This window comes from Culex pipiens, chromosome 2 (assembly GCF_016801865.2).
Source record: "Culex pipiens pallens isolate TS chromosome 2, TS_CPP_V2, whole genome shotgun sequence".
Classification (NCBI taxonomy): domain Eukaryota; kingdom Metazoa; phylum Arthropoda; class Insecta; order Diptera; family Culicidae; genus Culex; species Culex pipiens.
In genome coordinates, this window is record NC_068938.1 from 181,009,146 (window position 1) to 181,025,847 (window position 16,702).

The 16,702-nt window shown below is 37.3% G+C and overlaps 3 protein-coding genes across 3 annotated transcripts; 1 reads left to right on the top strand and 2 right to left on the bottom strand.

Annotated features, from left to right (window-relative positions):
* Window positions 1-2,807: 2,807 nt before the first annotated feature.
* On the bottom strand, window positions 2,808-3,992 carry LOC120431789 (zinc finger protein 510-like). Its single transcript, XM_039596908.2, has 3 exons — window positions 3,754-3,992; window positions 3,166-3,696; window positions 2,808-3,109 (listed from the first exon to the last, which is right to left on the bottom strand). The coding sequence occupies exons 1-3, from the start codon at window positions 3,765-3,767 to the stop codon at window positions 2,893-2,895; spliced, it is 762 nt and encodes a 253-aa protein (XP_039452842.1). The 5' UTR covers window positions 3,768-3,992; the 3' UTR covers window positions 2,808-2,892.
* Window positions 3,889-5,348, bottom strand: LOC120431787 (uncharacterized). Its single transcript, XM_039596905.2, has 2 exons — window positions 4,990-5,348; window positions 3,889-4,709 (listed from the first exon to the last, which is right to left on the bottom strand). Exon 2 carries the CDS (start codon window positions 4,657-4,659, stop codon window positions 3,889-3,891), a length of 771 nt encoding a protein of 256 aa, XP_039452839.1. The 5' UTR covers window positions 4,660-4,709; window positions 4,990-5,348.
* Window positions 5,349-5,477: 129 nt separating this feature from the next.
* On the top strand, window positions 5,478-10,024 carry LOC120431793 (AP-3 complex subunit mu-1-like). The gene is made up of 6 exons (XM_039596912.2): window positions 5,478-5,635; window positions 8,452-8,539; window positions 8,605-8,930; window positions 8,986-9,145; window positions 9,201-9,700; window positions 9,758-10,024. Exons 1-6 carry the CDS (start codon window positions 5,601-5,603, stop codon window positions 9,891-9,893), a joined length of 1,245 nt encoding a protein of 414 aa, XP_039452846.1. The 5' UTR covers window positions 5,478-5,600; the 3' UTR covers window positions 9,894-10,024.
* The last annotated feature ends 6,678 nt before the right edge of the window (window positions 10,025-16,702 follow it).

The window sequence follows — 16,702 nt, forward strand, 5'->3', positions numbered from 1 at the left end:
ATAAAATTTAAATTCTTAAATTCTTAAATTCTTAAATTCTTAAATTCTTAAATTCTTAAATTCTTAAATTCTTAAATTCTTAAATTCTTAAATTCTTAAATTCTTAAATTCTTAAATTCTTAAATTCTTAAATTCTTAAATTCTTAAATTCTTAACGGTGCACATCAACCAGAGCTTTTGCACCCAGATTTTTGTTACAGACATTTTAGTATCTTCAAAACTACGGGTACTATTGAAATATTTTTTTATTCATCCCCTAATGTACTGTCCACAAAGTAATTTACAACAAAGTTTGACTATTTTTACAATCACGTTGAAGCAGGATTGGGTCCGTAAGTTTGACAATTTTGGAATAAGAAGACAACAACTTCCTTCGCTGCTGTGCACCCTTAAATTCTTAAATTCTTAAATTCTTAAATTCTTAAATTCTTAAATTCTTAAATTCTTAAATTCTTAAATTCTTAAATTCTTAAATTCTTAAATTCTTAAATTCTTAAATTCTTAAATTCTTAAATTCTTAAATTCTTAAATTCTTAAATTCTTAAATTCTTAAATTGTTAAATTCTTAAATTATTAAATTCTTAAATAGGGTCCTAAAGCCCAATGTAAGTTTTTATGTACAACGGTAAAACACACGATTATAAACAATTTCTGATCACTTTTTTTATGTTCATGCAAAAAAATAAATTGACAAGACAACATTTTTTGATAGAGCAACTATGTCCCCCTTGGAACGTGCTGTCAAGTAGGACATTTTCTGTCAAGTAGGGCCGTGAAGTTATTTTTTTAAAATTGATTTGAAATTCCACTTTAAATCCTTTGCGGTCGTTCAAAGGGTCATTGTACTCAGAAAAATAAGTTTTATCGTTGTGAACAATAATATCACAAATTTAAGCTTAATTTAGGACCAATTCTTAAATTCTTAAATTCTTAAATTAATTAATTCCTAAATTCTTAAATTCATCAATTCCTAAATTCTTAAATTCATTAATTCTTAAATTCTTAAATTTTTCAATTCTTAAATTCTTCAATTCATAAATTTTTAAATTCTTAAATTCCTAATAAAATTTTAGGTGTTGGTTTTTTTGAGATTATATTTTGGAAGTTAAATATCATTTAGTAGATTTTTAAATTTTGTTTATATTGGTTTATAATTTTCTAATTTGTTTATATTGGTCAAAATTATTGTTAAGTCCCTCTGATTTGCAAAAAAAAAAAAAAAATTATTGACACTTTTCTTGACGTCTCTTAAGGTATTTTTTAAAAGGATTTTTTGCTTTCATTCCTTTAAACATAAAACGAGTTTCAATTTGTTTTATCGAATTCTTTTTGTATTAGTTTTTTTTTTTTCTTTGGACATTACATTTCGATTTTATTATATGGCGCGGATTTCGCGCAGATTGGGGTTTCGGTCGGCGCGGATTTGGCGCAGATTTTTTTTCGACTTGTTTACAAATGGCTCTTACGTCGTTTTGAAAACTAATCCGAGATTTTTGCTTACTCATTTATGAAAAATCAATTTTAATCAAAATCCTCAAAAATTTAACAATTCAATTAGAAGTAAAAACAGCCAAAACATGAAGAAATTTAAATTTAGTAGTTTTTGCAATCTTTTTGCACATTTTTCAAGTTTAATAATTGATTCTGAAAATATCAATATAGAAATGATAAGAATTTGTATAATATCTGATAATAGTAGTTTATGCAACAAGTTGCAAAAAGAACATTTTTTCAGCACGAGTCGTACATTTATCCAACGAGGTTCACCGAGTTGGATAAATACGTCGAGTGCTGAAAAAATCAAGTTTTGCAACGAGTTCCATACAACATTTTTTGCAATTCCGAAAAACACCCATTGAGTGAAATTTTAAGTCTTGTATTTTGTCAATAAATCGTTTAAATCAAAAAAATGTTGAAAAGTGTTACTTTTCGAAACAAGTGCTGAAAAGTTCAACTTTTCAGCACCCATTTCAGTGCTGAAAAGTAGAACTTTTCAGCATTTATTTTGAAAAGTGTTGCTATTCGATTCTTTTATTTTTGGTACAGAAAAGTAGGCTATTTCGTCGTTCAAGAATGACAGGAAAAGTAAGTAGTTTCACGACGGAATTGCAAAAAAAATATATTTGATCTCAAAGTTATTTTTTAAATCTTAATACTCAATTTATTTATTAAAGAACTATTTTGAATAGTCGCCGCGGGCCGGATAAAATGGCTTCCCGGGTCGGATCCGGCCCGCGGGCCGTACATTGGGCAGGCCTGGATTAGAGGGAGGGGTTTCAGTGCTCAAAATGAGCTCAAATTTGGAATATAGTCTACTGATGGGTCAATCTTTCATTTCAGAGGATAACCCCGAGAAAGCCCTGATTTGGACCACCTACTGAACACACAAAACACTCACCACAACAAATCTTATCCGGAGCGTTTGGTATGGTATGTCTACGCATCCTTCCTCTCCTGTAGATTCTGTGAAATGTGATCCATGCATAGAATCCTTGCGGCGGTAAACACAACGCAGTAGGGCTGGCCGCTTTAATTTTTGTATTATACATTTTTGGGTGTTCTCGGATGAAAATACTGCAATTATTAATATTGACAAGAAAATTGTGCAAAGTTCATTGTCATATTGGGATATATAGGTCATGTGTAACGTAACAAGCTACACCTCCGGTGGTAAAATAGTTTTAATTTAACACTTTGTAGTTTATACTACGTTGGTTTGACAAAGTCGTAAAGTTGTTTCTTAACTCCCTTTTTTTGTTTCTTAAATTTCTTTCATGGTTTAGCATAGAGAAAAACAATCTCAAGGGTAAGAAAACAAACTATTTTTACTGCTCGAAACAGAGAATGCGCTTTCAACACTTCCAAATGCTTATCTCCATACCCTCCAGAAGCTCATCGCACCAGGCACGCTTTCTTCTCCAGGTGCGCCTTCAGCGAGCAGTTGTACGTGAACCGCTGGTCACACTCCGGACATGCGTACGGCTTCTCCTGGGTATGAATCCGCTGATGGACGCGGTTAGCTTCGCCCGATTTGAACCGCTTGCCGCACACTTTGCACTCGTACTTGCGCTCGTCCGAGTGCACCGACATGTGCTTCAGTAGGCTCCGCCTGCAATAATTGTAGATTTGAAATGGGGTTTTTGCTTAAATTTTTAAAATACGAACTTGTCATGGAACCGCTTCTCGCACTGATTGCACTGCATCTTGGGTTCCTCGTGCTTGTCCCGGTGCAGCTTGAGCGAACCTTGCGTCGAAAGTGTAGCTCCGCACACGTCACAAACGAATCCCAGCGTTCCGCAGCCTTCCTCGTGGTTGGCGCACGCCCCCTGGTTGAAGAAGGTTTTCGCGCAGCCGGGCTTGCCACACTGGAAGGGACGTATGCCGTCGTGTCGCCGGAGGTGCGCCTCCAGCGTTCCTTTCCGGGTAAAGTGTTTGTCGCAGCGTGGGCACTTGACGCGCATCCGCAGCGCTCCACACTTGCGTTGGTGGTGGAACAAAATATCGCCGGCCAGTGGGAATTTGTGACCGCAGTTGCGGCAGGAACGCGCACCGGTGGAATCTCCCTCCTGGTCAGAGGATTCGGACCCTTCGGGGTTATTCTCGGAGCGCGATTTCTTGGATTGTTGGCTGCTGGTGCCCGGCTGAGACTCGTTTTCTACGCCCTGACAAACCGTCATGTGGTTCTGACAATCCTTACTGAAATTATGTAGATTTAATAAAGCATTTCTTTAAAAAACAAAGCTCCAAACATACGCTAGCGCAAACATCCCGTTACATCGCGGGCAAACCGAAGGAATGTGGGCAATATTGTGAGCTTCAAGTTCCGCTGCCGTCGGAAACTCCAACGAACATATTTTGCAAGTTTTGGGCGTTGATGCGCACGTGGCTTCATGCTGAGTACACGCCTTCGGACTGGGAAACGCTTGCTGGCAAGTGGTGATCCCACATTTGAAGGGATTTATGTCTAAAAAACAAATCAATCAATACCTTTCGAAACCTTCTCGCCTCTATATTGCCACCTTTGTGCTCGTTCATGTGATAGCCATATTCGTTTTTGTTGATGAAGGTCGCTGGACATATGGAACAATTGAAAACGGCCACCGATGGCTGCTTCGGTTGCACCGTCTGCTTCGCGACCTTCACGAGCGTCACTTCCGGCAGCAACTGTTGAAATTCAGCGAGCGCTTCCGGTTCCTTTTCCCGCACGGCAGCAGGTTTCTTTTTTGCCGCTTCCAGCTCGATCGGTTCCAAAACCTTCGCCTTTCGCTGCTCATCCTGCCGGACCAGTGCCGTCAGGCAGCTTCGCTTGAACGTGTAGAACAGGTTGAACATTTTCACGCAGCTGGTGCAGCACGGGACCTTGTAGGGCGCCTTCCGGAAGTTGAACTTGGCCACCAGCACGAACTCGATCTTTTTGGGCAGCGACGGATCTTCGGCGCCGAGTCCGTTGGCCAGTTCGCGGAAGCAGAACAGACAGCCCTGGATCTGCAGCGGATCGGGGGCGGCCACTTGGAACTGGGGGCTGGGTTCGAACTCTATCGGTTCTTCCTTGATGTCCAAAGGATCCGGGGATGGTGAAGCTGGTTTCGGTTCGAAGTCATCTGGCTGCGGTGACGGTGCGAACGATTCCAAGCAGAGTTCTGATTCGTCGGAATCCATTTGTTCGGGTTTGACTTGTGATGAGTTCTGAGCTGCCGGGGGATTCGTTTCTGCAATTGAGTATTTAAACGTTACTGATCAGAAATTCCATTCCATATCCGGAGCTGTTTGTTTTAACAGGTTCTGGTCCAAAAGCAAGAGAAGTCAACTGGCTTCATTTTCACGACTTTCATTCTTTTTCGCAGTGATTTGTCCATGCCATCTCTTTTGCTCTTAATAGTAATAGTAATTTTATTTGGCAACGATATCCTGTTAGTTAGACTTTTTATCAGGGCAAGGATGGAAACTGTTTAGAGTATTAAGTTGGGAGAAGTAAAATTGACTAGTTACAATTCTCGTTAAATCTAATTCTGATTTTCACGAACTAATGCGCGCTTGAAAGCGAAAGTGTGCGTCTCTCTCTTGATGGCCAGGGGTAGTTGATTCCAGCAGGACGTCCCGTGGACCAGCAGGCTTTTTCCACTGGAAGTCGTGTGTCGTGGAACGATGAAGTTTGAGGCACGTTCGAGTTGTCCGCGTTGCAAAGTAGTCTGACGACGCTGGTTCCAAATCTGGTTCCGCTTCGGTTAGCCGATTGACTTCTTTTTCACTTAGGTTTCGGTAGAAATTCTGAATTTCGGGGCAAATTTATCCTCACATTCTGGAAAACTGCTGATGTGATTTGAAGGAGCTTTGCGCTGTTTTGGTTTTATGTTTGTCTCAGCTGTCAAACTTGTTTTCGATTGCAGTTTGACAGCGACGTGATCCACACAACAAAAACTGCTCGAATGCTGTTCCAACGCACACACTCGAAACCGCAGTCAGTTTGACAGCTGCTCGGGCAAACAAAAAACCAAAACAGCGCAAGTTCCTTAAAAAACCACATCAGCAGTTTTCCAGATTGTGAGGAGAAATTTGCCCCAAAATTCAGTGAAATATTGCCGGAAGTCGTGTGAAAAGTGATGATTCACAGCCTGTTCATCGTCAACGCGTCTGGGTGAGTGAAATTTTCGTGGTTTTGAGGGATAAATTGAGAGAAATATGGAATTCTTTGAAAGTGAAAAGTGTTGTTTTGATTTTGGTATCAAAAGGAGAAGAAGTGTTGCCAGTTTTTTGTGATTCCGGCAGGGTGGCCACTCAAATCGGAAAAGTCGGTATTCGCCAAAATCCCGCAAAACTCGGGAAAAAGTCGGGAATACGGTCCTAAAGTCCTATGTAAATTTTTATTTACAACGGTAAAAAACACGATTGAAAACCACTTCTGATCACTTTTTTTCATTTTAATGCAAAAAAATAAAATTGACAAGACAACATTTTTTCGATGGATCAACTATGGTCCCCTTGGAACGAGCTGTCAAGTAGGAACTTTTCTGTCAAGAAGGACCACGGAGTTAATTTTTTGAAATTGATTTAAAAATCCATTTTAATCCTATTGAGGTTTTGCAGCGCGACTGTGTTTCAAAGGTGGCGCCAAAATGAGGTTACTTGCCAAAAATCGCATTCCTTTCTGCTAGATTGAAGAACAAAATCGCTTATTTCTCATGATTCTCTGCATCAATCTTAATGAAACTGGTTGCAAGGGAGCCTTCTTTTATTACGTAACGCAGTTGGGGGGGAGGGGGGGTCGACGGCCCTGTTACGCTCCATACAAAAAAATTTTAAAATTTGTATGGAAATTTTGTTACGAAGGGGGGGGAGGGGGCCCGAAAATCTAAATTTTTGCGTTACGTAATAAAAGAACGCTCCCCAAAAGACGAGAAAAATTATATGCTTTAAAATAATGAACATCAATATTTGGGCGCGCAAAAATTTGTGACCTTTTTTTTTAAAAAACATGTTTTGGAACACGAAAAAAATAGTTTCCCCGTATATATCAATGAAATCTAGACTAAATTTTCAAAACAACCTATCCCTCATGGGTTTGCTATGCAGATAGGACCTTTTGAAAATTTGAACAGATGTGTTAACGTATATTCAACAATTTTTATTGATTTTTGACAGACTTTCTAGCCAAGTAGTCCAAATTACTATATTTTTCTAAATTTACATTTTTCTCATAGAAAAATCAATCAAAAATGGGAAAAATGTACACCAAATTGTTGGAAATAATTTTTCTCATCTGAATCCGGCATAATTTTTATAAAAATGTTGATTATGAAGGAAAAAACACATTTTTTCAAAAAAAATCATAGGTTTACGCTATTTGTTCGTAGGTGGCGACATGTGTCTTTTGGGGTTGGCGATTGTCCACGCTCCATACAAAAAAGATTCTATTTGTATGGGAATTGTCCACGATGGAGAGGGGGGGGGGGGGGGGTGGGATTTCCACAAAAGGGGTCCACGTGGTTTGTGGATGGTCCCTAAGCTTTAGATTATTTTTCAAAGACTAATTGTTTATGTTTCTACTCTGAATCAAAATAATGAGTGCTTCTATTTTTGAAGTATTTTTTTTAGGAATTTCTTGTTAAGTTTCAGTTTTTGCGAAAATTGTCATACACAATTTAATTTTTTAATTCATTCAGATTTTTTTTTTCGGTGGTTGAGATTGATTTTTAATGAAAACTGGGTTGTTTGCTTATTTGTTGGGCAACAGAATTTGAGACATCACGGAATGAAAATATACTTCCAAATTTTTGTATGCTTTTCAAAGACTAATGAGTGATTTTTTAAATAAAACAATCAACTCCTTCCCGCTTAGTGCAAATTCGAGATTTTTTCGATCTTAATTACTATGGCCAAATTGGATGAACATTGAATTGGTATAATTAAATCCCTCAAATAGAATTGTGCAAGACAAAATAATTCAAGTCCATTAATATTTTCCAGGAAGTATCACTTTTAAATAAAAAAATTTAAATGTATGGTGTAATTAAAAAGAACATTCAATGAATTATGAAAATACAATCGAAGGCAATTGATAAGTTGAAAAATTATGTAACATAAACCATACAACAAACGAAAAAAAAACATTGAAAATCTACTTCGAAATATGTGAAAAGTATGCAAAGAAAGCACAAAAAATTCGAAAACTCATTCCAAATTATTAAACTTTAAGCTATGATTTTTATGAAAAAAGTGTTTCAAGTTCAATTAAATGAGAATCTAGATTTTCGTGGAAAACTTAACGAATTACTATTTTATTCATAAGCTGAATGCAGAATGCAAAATCACGAAAAAAATCAAATCTGAAAACTGGTATTTTTGATTTATAAAAGTTAACAGACTTCATTTGATCTTGTTGTATAAAACACAAAAACCAACAATCATAGAACTGCAGCTCATGTTTGAAATATTTTGAACAGTTTTGTTTTGTTTCAAATCATTCCTTAAACGAGAAATGCCTACTATTTGCGATTCTGGATATGTCGGTAAAAAGTCGGGAATTTGAAAATTGGATTTGAGTGGTCACCCTGAGATTTCCTCAAAAGGCCGAAACTCAAAAGTCAGACGAATTTTGGAATGCGTTTCCGGCTTTTCGTGCGCGGTTTGCCTTATGAGATTCGGCCTTTTGGAGCATTTGGCCCTTTGGGATTCGGCCATATTTTTGCCTTTCGAAAAATTCGGACTTTTGAATTTCAGCCTTTTGTAGGAGACCCTTGTTTTATATATATGTCATCGTTCTTATTGAAAATAAAAAAAATGTAATAAATACAAAACTAAGTACTAAATTAAGGTTTGTAGAAAATCGTATTTCAAAGAAATGAATTAAAATAGAACACATTTTAGGAAGTGCATAAAATTACCTTAATTTTACCAAAAAGATGTAATCATAAGTTATTAAGTATTTTTATGTTTTCACAATGTCTTCCTCAGCGATGTCTTCCTAGAAAAGCACTGGCGCAGCGTCGTTTCCCGGACATGCGTTTCCTACTTCCTGGACGTCCAGCGGGAATCGCCAAATGTAAGTTGCATCATCTGCCATTCAAACAAAAATTGTTCTAACGGAAAAAAAAAACATTTTCCCAGGACGTCCCCCCGGTCATCTCGACGCCGCACCACTATCTGGTGTCGATCCAGCGCGGCGGAGTGTCGCTGGTGGCGGCCTGCAAGCAGGAGTGTCCCCCGCTGTTCGTGATTGAGTTTTTGCACCGGGTGGTGGACACGTTTGAGGATTACTTTTCCGAGTGTACCGAGAGTATCATCAAGGAGAACTACGTGGTGGTGTACGAGCTGTTGGACGAAATGTTGGACAACGGGTTCCCGCTGGCCACGGAGAGTAATATTTTGAAGGAGCTCATTAAGCCGCCGAATATTTTGAGAACGATTGCGAACTCGGTGACGGGAAAGTCAAAGTAAGAGATGGAAGACGTCTTTTTGTATCTTGAGACTAATTCTTTTTTTCTTCAGTGTCAGCGGAACTCTTCCAACGGGGCAGTTGTCGGCTATTCCGTGGCGCAGAACCGGTGTCAAATACACCAACAACGAAGCTTATTTCGACGTAGTCGAGGAGGTTGACGCCATCATCGATAAGAACGGCCAGACGATCTTCGCAGAGATTCAGGGATATGTAAGCTGAGAAATCTTTCTTCAAACCAAATCTAATCCAACGATTTTCCCCTCAGATCGACTGCTGCATCAAGCTCAGCGGAATGCCCGATCTGACGCTGTCCTTCATGAACCCCCGACTGTTCGACGACGTGTCCTTCCACCCCTGTGTTCGCTTCAAGCGCTGGGAATCGGAGCGAATCCTCTCGTTCATCCCACCGGACGGCAACTTCCGCCTGATGTCGTACCACGTCGGGTCGCAAAGTGTGGTGGCGATTCCGATCTACGTGCGGCACAACCTGAGTCTCAAGCCGGGCGAGCAGGGCCGCATGGACATCACCGTGGGCCCCAAAACCACCCTCGGAAGGGTCGTCGAGGGGGTCAAGCTGGAGATTCGTATGCCCAAGGCGGTGCTGACGTGCGCGCTGCTGGCCAGCCAGGGCAAGTACACGTTCGATCCGGTCACCAAGACGCTGCACTGGGACGTGGGCCGGATCGATGTGACGAAGCTGCCGAACATCCGGGGAACGGTGTCGGTGGCGTCCGGGTGCACTTCGCTGGAGACGAGCATTGATCGGTAATTTGAGTCATATTCTCTTCAAACACTTTAAAACAAACTTCTTTTTTTTCTCAGCGTTCAATTCACCATCTCCCAGTTGGCCGTCTCCGGGCTGAAGGTGAACCGGTTGGACATGTACGGTGAAAAGTATAAGCCCTTCAAGGGGGTCAAGTACGTTACCAAGGCTGGGAAGTTCCAGATTCGCATGTGAAGTTAAGGCAAGGTAATTTCCATCCCGTTTATTGTGTTGAAAGCATTTTAGATCAAAATCTCACTTTATTTATCCCCTAAAAATGAACGTATTATACATGATTATAAAAGTTTAACCAAGCATCATTCCGAAAATGAACAAAAGTTGAGCAGTTTATTAATCCGAAAGACCTGCGGGGGAAGTTCTTCCATAAGAAATACATTGTAGAAAAAAAGCAAAAAAAAAAAAAATGCTCGTAAACCTTTGGCCAAAGGCGCGAGCGGGTCGTGTTGATGTGGCAAAGGGAAGTAATTTGTGATTGTAGACGGTATTGTTTTAATTCGCAACATGTTATATCAACTGTTGTGGGTGTACCTGAAACATCGCAGAACGGGTTTCTATTTTTCAATGTTTAGCTACCATCTATCTTCTATTTTTTTTGTTTTTACTGGTTTTCTAGTACGGCTTGTTTATTATCCTATGTCTATGTAAAGCTTTTAATTTTTTAACATTCATTTTACTATCTTTTTTATTATTGATTCTTTATAAAGTATGTTTTGCTTTACTATCTATTGATTTCAGTCTCCACCCTTTAATAATTAAAAAAACTTGAAAAATGTTAATCCCCCTCATCTTCCGACTATAATCTTCTGTTTGATGAACTAAACTCCTCAAGCACTTGTTCACTAGACACGTAAATATCCCTGTGTATGTTCAGAAGCGCTTAGCCGACTAGTTGCGTTTCTGCAGTCGTATTTCTTAAATACGAATTTAATCTTCGTAGAGCCGAAAATGACCTCTCGGCTGATGCCATTCAAAAGCTTATTTACGTTTACAAAGTGGCGACCCAGCTCGCTCAAATCTACGGCTTCACCAACAGTTAAAATCATGTCCAGCGTTTTTCCCGCCAGAGCACAAGTTCAACTATGAAGCTTTTGAGTGATATTGCTTCCAATTCCTCTCCATACGTGGCAAATACATATAGTTCACTTACTTGGTCAAACTTAAGTGTTGGTTGCTTGTGTTGGAACAAACACGATCAACACCTTTTAGTAGCTTGTTATGCTCGGTGAATCTTTCCTCAATATGTTCTAAAAGTTCGTCAAAAAATGAGTTGTACAGCGATTCCTCGTAGAATTGTTTTGGATCGTCCGTGACTATCAGCTTCTTTCTAGGGATACTTAAAGTCAGTCTGCTACATGTTCCTGGACCTTTAAGATAAAAAAGAATTTTAAAAATATTTACAATCTATCGTTTAGGTTCATTTGTTTAGCTGGAAGAAGTTTGCTTAAAGGCAAGTCATTTTCGGACTTTTCGCGGGTCAAAAACGCAATCAAATTTTGTGGACTGTAAAACGCGTGTTTATACTACGAAAACTTCAACTATGAAGCTTTTAAATGATATTGCTTCCAATTCCTCTTCACTCGTCGCCAATACATATAGTTCACTTACTTGGTCCAAATTAAGTGTTGGTTGCTTGGGTTGGAACAAACACATTCAACACCTTTTAGAAGCTTGTTACGCTCGGTGAATCTTTCCTCAATATATTCTAAAAGTTCGCCAAAAAAATGGGTTGTAATGCGATTCCTCGTAGAATTGTTTTGGATCGTCCGTGACTATTGAATTCTTTCTAGTGATACTGATAGTACCGATAGTCAGTCTGCTATTCCTGGATCTTTAAGATAAAAAAAAATAAAATAAAAAAATTTGGTCTATCATTACTCCTACTTACAAACCTCCGCGAATTTGTCAAATGAAGAATCCTCACGCATTTTTTGCAGCCTTTTAATTTCCTGATCAGCTAGCTCCATTGCTTCGTTTAGATTCATTTGTTCAGCTGGAAAAAGTTTGCTTATAGGCAACTGTTTTTCGGACTTTTCGCGGGTCAAAAACACAATAAAATTTTGTGGACTGTAGAACGCGTGTTTATTCTCTGAAAACTTCAACTATGAAGCTTTTAATTGATATTGCTTCCAATTCCTTTTAATTCGTCGCAAATACATATAGTTTACTTACTTGGTCCAAATTAAGTGTTGGTTGCTTGGATTAGAACAAACCAAAACAACACCATTTAGTAGCTTGTTATGCTCGGTGTATATTTCCTCAATATGTTCTAAAAGTTCGTCAAAAAATGAGTTGTAGAGCGATTCCTCGTAGAATTGTTAGTCTGCTACATGTTCCTGGACCTTTAAGATAAAAAAAAACAATTTAAAAAATATTTACAATCTATCATTACTGCTATTAACAAACCTTCGCGAATTTGTCAAATGATGAATCCTCACGCTTTTTTTGCAGCCTGATGATTATGGTCAGCGTAGAATGGTCAGCTAGCTCCATTGCTTCGTTTAGATTTATTTGTTCAGCTGGAAGAAGTTTGCTTATAGGCAAGTTTTTTTTCTGACTTTTCGCGGGTCAATAACACAATCAAATTTTGTGGACTGTAGAACGCGTGTTTATACTCCGAAAACTTCAACTATGAAGCTTTTGAGTGATGATGCTTCCAATTCCTCTTCATTCGTCGCCAATACATATAGTTCACTTACTTGGTCCAACTTAAGTGTTGGTTGCTTGTGTTGAAACAAACACAATCAACACCTTTTAGTAGCTTGTTATGCTCGGTGTATATTTCCTCAATATGTTCTAAAAGTTCGTCAAAAAATGAGTTGTAGAGCGATTCCTCGTAGAATCACTTTGGATCGTCCGTGACTATTGACTTCTTTCTAGGGATACTGATAGTCAGTGTGCTACATGTTTCTGGACCTTTAAGATAAAAAAATATTTATAATCTATCCTTACTGCTATTTACAAACCTCCGCGAATTTGTCAAATGAAGAATCCTCACCCTTTTTTCAGCCTGTTGATTGCTTAATCAGCTAGCTCCGTTGCTTCGTTAAGGTTCATTTGTTCAGCTGGAAGAAGTTTGCTTAAAGGATTATGTTCGGGTGATTGTCAACAACTAACTTTTTGTGTAAAACTAACTTTTTGTCAACAGTCGTAGTGACAGCTACAAAATTAAAAAGTCTTCTTTTACAGCGATTTCCTCTTTCTCTCCTGCACTCCTTCCTCTTCCTTATATTTTCCTTCGTACCACTTCCGACACCCGGGTACGATTTTACCACAGGTGACGGTATGGCGGCAGTTGTTCCCTCGTCTTCCTTCGCAGAGATTATCGCGTGGCTGTTAGTTGATTTGTTCAATAAATCAAATCAAACTACTTCAACACCACTTTTTCCTCCTAAAATCCTGAAGTGAAGCTTCTCGAACGATCGCACTTTTGTTTTGGTAACTTGCAAAAACGTGCCTTCCCTGTGTGTCCCACACGCACCTTTCTTCTCTCCGTTTCTCCTTTGCACGCGTTGACAGTTCACAGTGGCATCGGTCGACTACACCGTCAGTCTTCCACCGTTTGGCTGTGCGCCCGTCTCAGCGGTCGTAACAGTTTAAGTAGGGGAAATATACCCATTCCCAGCCTACTACGCGGTCGTGATGTACGATAATCTGGAGTGTTCCTTAAAATTTACTAAAACCAAGCTTTTTGTGAACATTTTTGTTTAATTTGACTTTTATTCGTATTCCTTTTACAAGCATCTTACAAAAATATTTCCCAAGTGTATTCTGGTCTGGAGATTGCACTAGAACCCACTCAATTTCTATTATCGGCTGAGTTCTTTTTTCTTTCAGCTCTCTTTTGTGTCAGCCTAGTGCTGCCATTCTTGAGAAAATTTTAAGCAAACATTCACGAAAAGTGACATTTATAGAGTATAGAGCTTGCTAATTAATTACATGTTTCGGGATTATTTTTCAAGTGAGTGGCTAAACCATGATCAAAAGAACATTTTACCCGGGCGTAATATTGAATGTTTGGCTCATTTGAAATGTTAGTCTTGATTAAAAAAATCAAAATATTGTTTTCGAAATGATCGAAAAATTTCACGAATGTTTCATATTTTAACATTGAAAATCGGACCAGAGATGTCGACATTAGAAAATGGAGGGTTGTTTGGGTGAGACTTAAAAAACTTCAATTTTCCTGTTTCTTTTTCTTCTATCCGCTGTATTTCAACAACCAGTGGTCCAATCCTCAATGTTTCTGAGATGAAATTGAAGGAAAATTTCCTAACTTTTCGAAACAAAAATTTCAGGAATGGACAATCATGTAGGGTATTTTAACCATTAGTGGACCCCCTAGTAGAGCCGAAGCACATTTTTCACAAATTGTCAATATTTTAAGCACTTTTTCATAACCCTTTGTACAAAACAATGAAATCTGAAGTCTTTGTTTTTTAGCAGAAAAATAGCCATTTGAAAAAAGTGTTTTTTTGCCTGTTATGGACCCCCTTTTCCTATAGTGGACCCGGGTCCACTATAGGCAAACTGTTATTTTTATACCAAATTTAACCGATTTTTGATGTTTTGATGCATGGTGTAGGTCTAATGATAGATATAATGAATAAAAGATGGATTTTGCTCACTTTTCATCATAAGCAAACATGTTTTGTTAACAAATTTGGCTTTAAACAACGAAAACACCTAACAGACATTTAAACACACTTCCAGAGTTTTTTTTGAAAAGGACCAATAAACTATTGTCTTTCATATGTTTATAGGACCTAATCAAAAAAAACTCTAGACTTATTTCCGAAAAATATCAGAGAAAACGTTTCAAAAACTACTGTAAAAAAATAATTAAAAAAGTAATTTTGATGCAAATTTTTCCATATTAATTACATAAATGGTTGACCGAAACTAAACAATAGATTTGTTTACAGTTGCTGATAAAACCACGCACGTTTATTCAAAAAAATGTTAAATATCATTTCAAACTGCAATTATGATGCTTCAGTTAAGTACAATTAACTATAGTTTTGATTAATTTTAAATTCTTACGGCTTCAGCATTTTTGGTACTTTTAACATGAAAACAGCTATATTTATACTCATAATTGAAAAAATATGCGTTTAGGTTGATTACAACAAGCATTTATTGTATATTTAAGAGAAACTTTTGCTTAAATACACAGTTTTCTTCATTTTTGAAGGTTAAATTAACAGGGGTCCACTTTTGGAAAAGTTTGGATTTTCGTTGTCCTATATTGGACCCCCAAATTTTTGCTCGAAAATGAGCAGTTCTTCGCTTTATTTTAGTAAAGTTCCTTAAACTTACATTATTTCGACTTGCTGAAGTTAAATAATCAGTCAAAAAATGATTGGATAGTTAATTCAATAATAAAATATAAATGCTGTTTTGTTGTGAAAATGCTAGTGGCCATGGCTGATTTCAGATGTCGAACTCAAAACACTTATTTTGGTGAAAAGGACGATTCAATGTCAGTCAACATTGTTTTAAATGATGCTGAACATGAAAAATAAAATATTTGTAGACAACAACACGCTTGAAATTGTGATTTAATTGAATTTTTCATCAAAACCCCTTCAGAGGGTCCACTATAGGAAAGGGGTCCAATAATGGATAACGTACCCTACACTATTTAAAAATTAAAAAACGGAAAATGAGGTCAAAAAAATTTTAATACTAGAGAGGTTTTACAAAAATCACTATTTAAAAAAAAATCATAACTCGTCGGCAAAATTTTAATCCATACTTCTGAATGGCTTAAAAGATGCGGGGTTTTGTTGTCTAAAACATATTGGGGAAAGTGGGGCAAGTGTAACAAGCTAAGGAAATGCTCGTTATAACCCATTAAAAACGTAAACAAATCAGTCGGTTTTTTTATAATCATCTTATTCCAGGTCTTGACTAAGACTTTGATAGAAAAAGTTTTTAAAAAATCCTATTTTTTAATGTAAAAAATTGATTTTAAAATGTTGGTTTTTCCGTGCGTTCTACTCAACAAGTGGGGCAAGACGAACAACTCGTTGGGGCAAGAGGAACAATGCATGAAACAACATGTTAATTTGTTTGTTTGTTTGTTTGTTTATTAAGTATCAACAGGCCACCAATGACCCCAATGATACTGTGACTATTTGCTAACAATTGAACTGTTATCACTTAGATACATCAGATTAGAATGTATTTGAAACGTTTCTTTCATTTTTAGATTAAATAATAATATTTTACTAAAAATTTGATCGTTTTTACGAAAAAAAATTATTACTTAGATGATAAATAGTAAATTTTCATAATATCACTATATTTTGTATGGACAATTTTTTTTAACAATTGTTTATCAGTTTTTAAGTACTTTTATGTATTTATTTCTCAATAAAATATGTTGTTGCAGCAATTCGTATTTTTTCCATACTAAAAATCCATATGGTACACTTGCCCCACCTGAACAAGATTTTTTAAAAGCTCTCAACAAAAATAACCAAAAGTTAAATCATACTTTATAATAGGTGCAAGTCATTGGTAGGGACACTACTGATCTAGGAAAAATAGCATTTTGATAAAATGAGCCTTAAAACGAACCCTAAGCCTTATTTTGTACTTTCCAAATATTATAAGAAAACAAAGGTTTTGAAAAAAACTTCATTAAATCTTATGCCCCGTGGCGTTTACGTCGTTTTGGCGGTTATGTGGTAGTAGAATTAACTAATTGCATTGCTAGCAACAATTCCTCATACTGGAAATAATCAAAATTGTAAAAATTACGGCCGTACGAGCGATTGTTCCTCTTGCCCCATATGGTCGTCTTGCCCCACCTTCCCCTAACAAAAATCAAAAATTTAAAATATACGGATTTTGGGGAATTGTTTTTTTGTGAAAAAAAAGTTTATAAAAATTCACATTTTTTCCGCGTACCTTTTTTTTCTGAATAGTGTTCATCAATACCTACAACTTTGCCGAATACACCAAATCAATCAAAAACT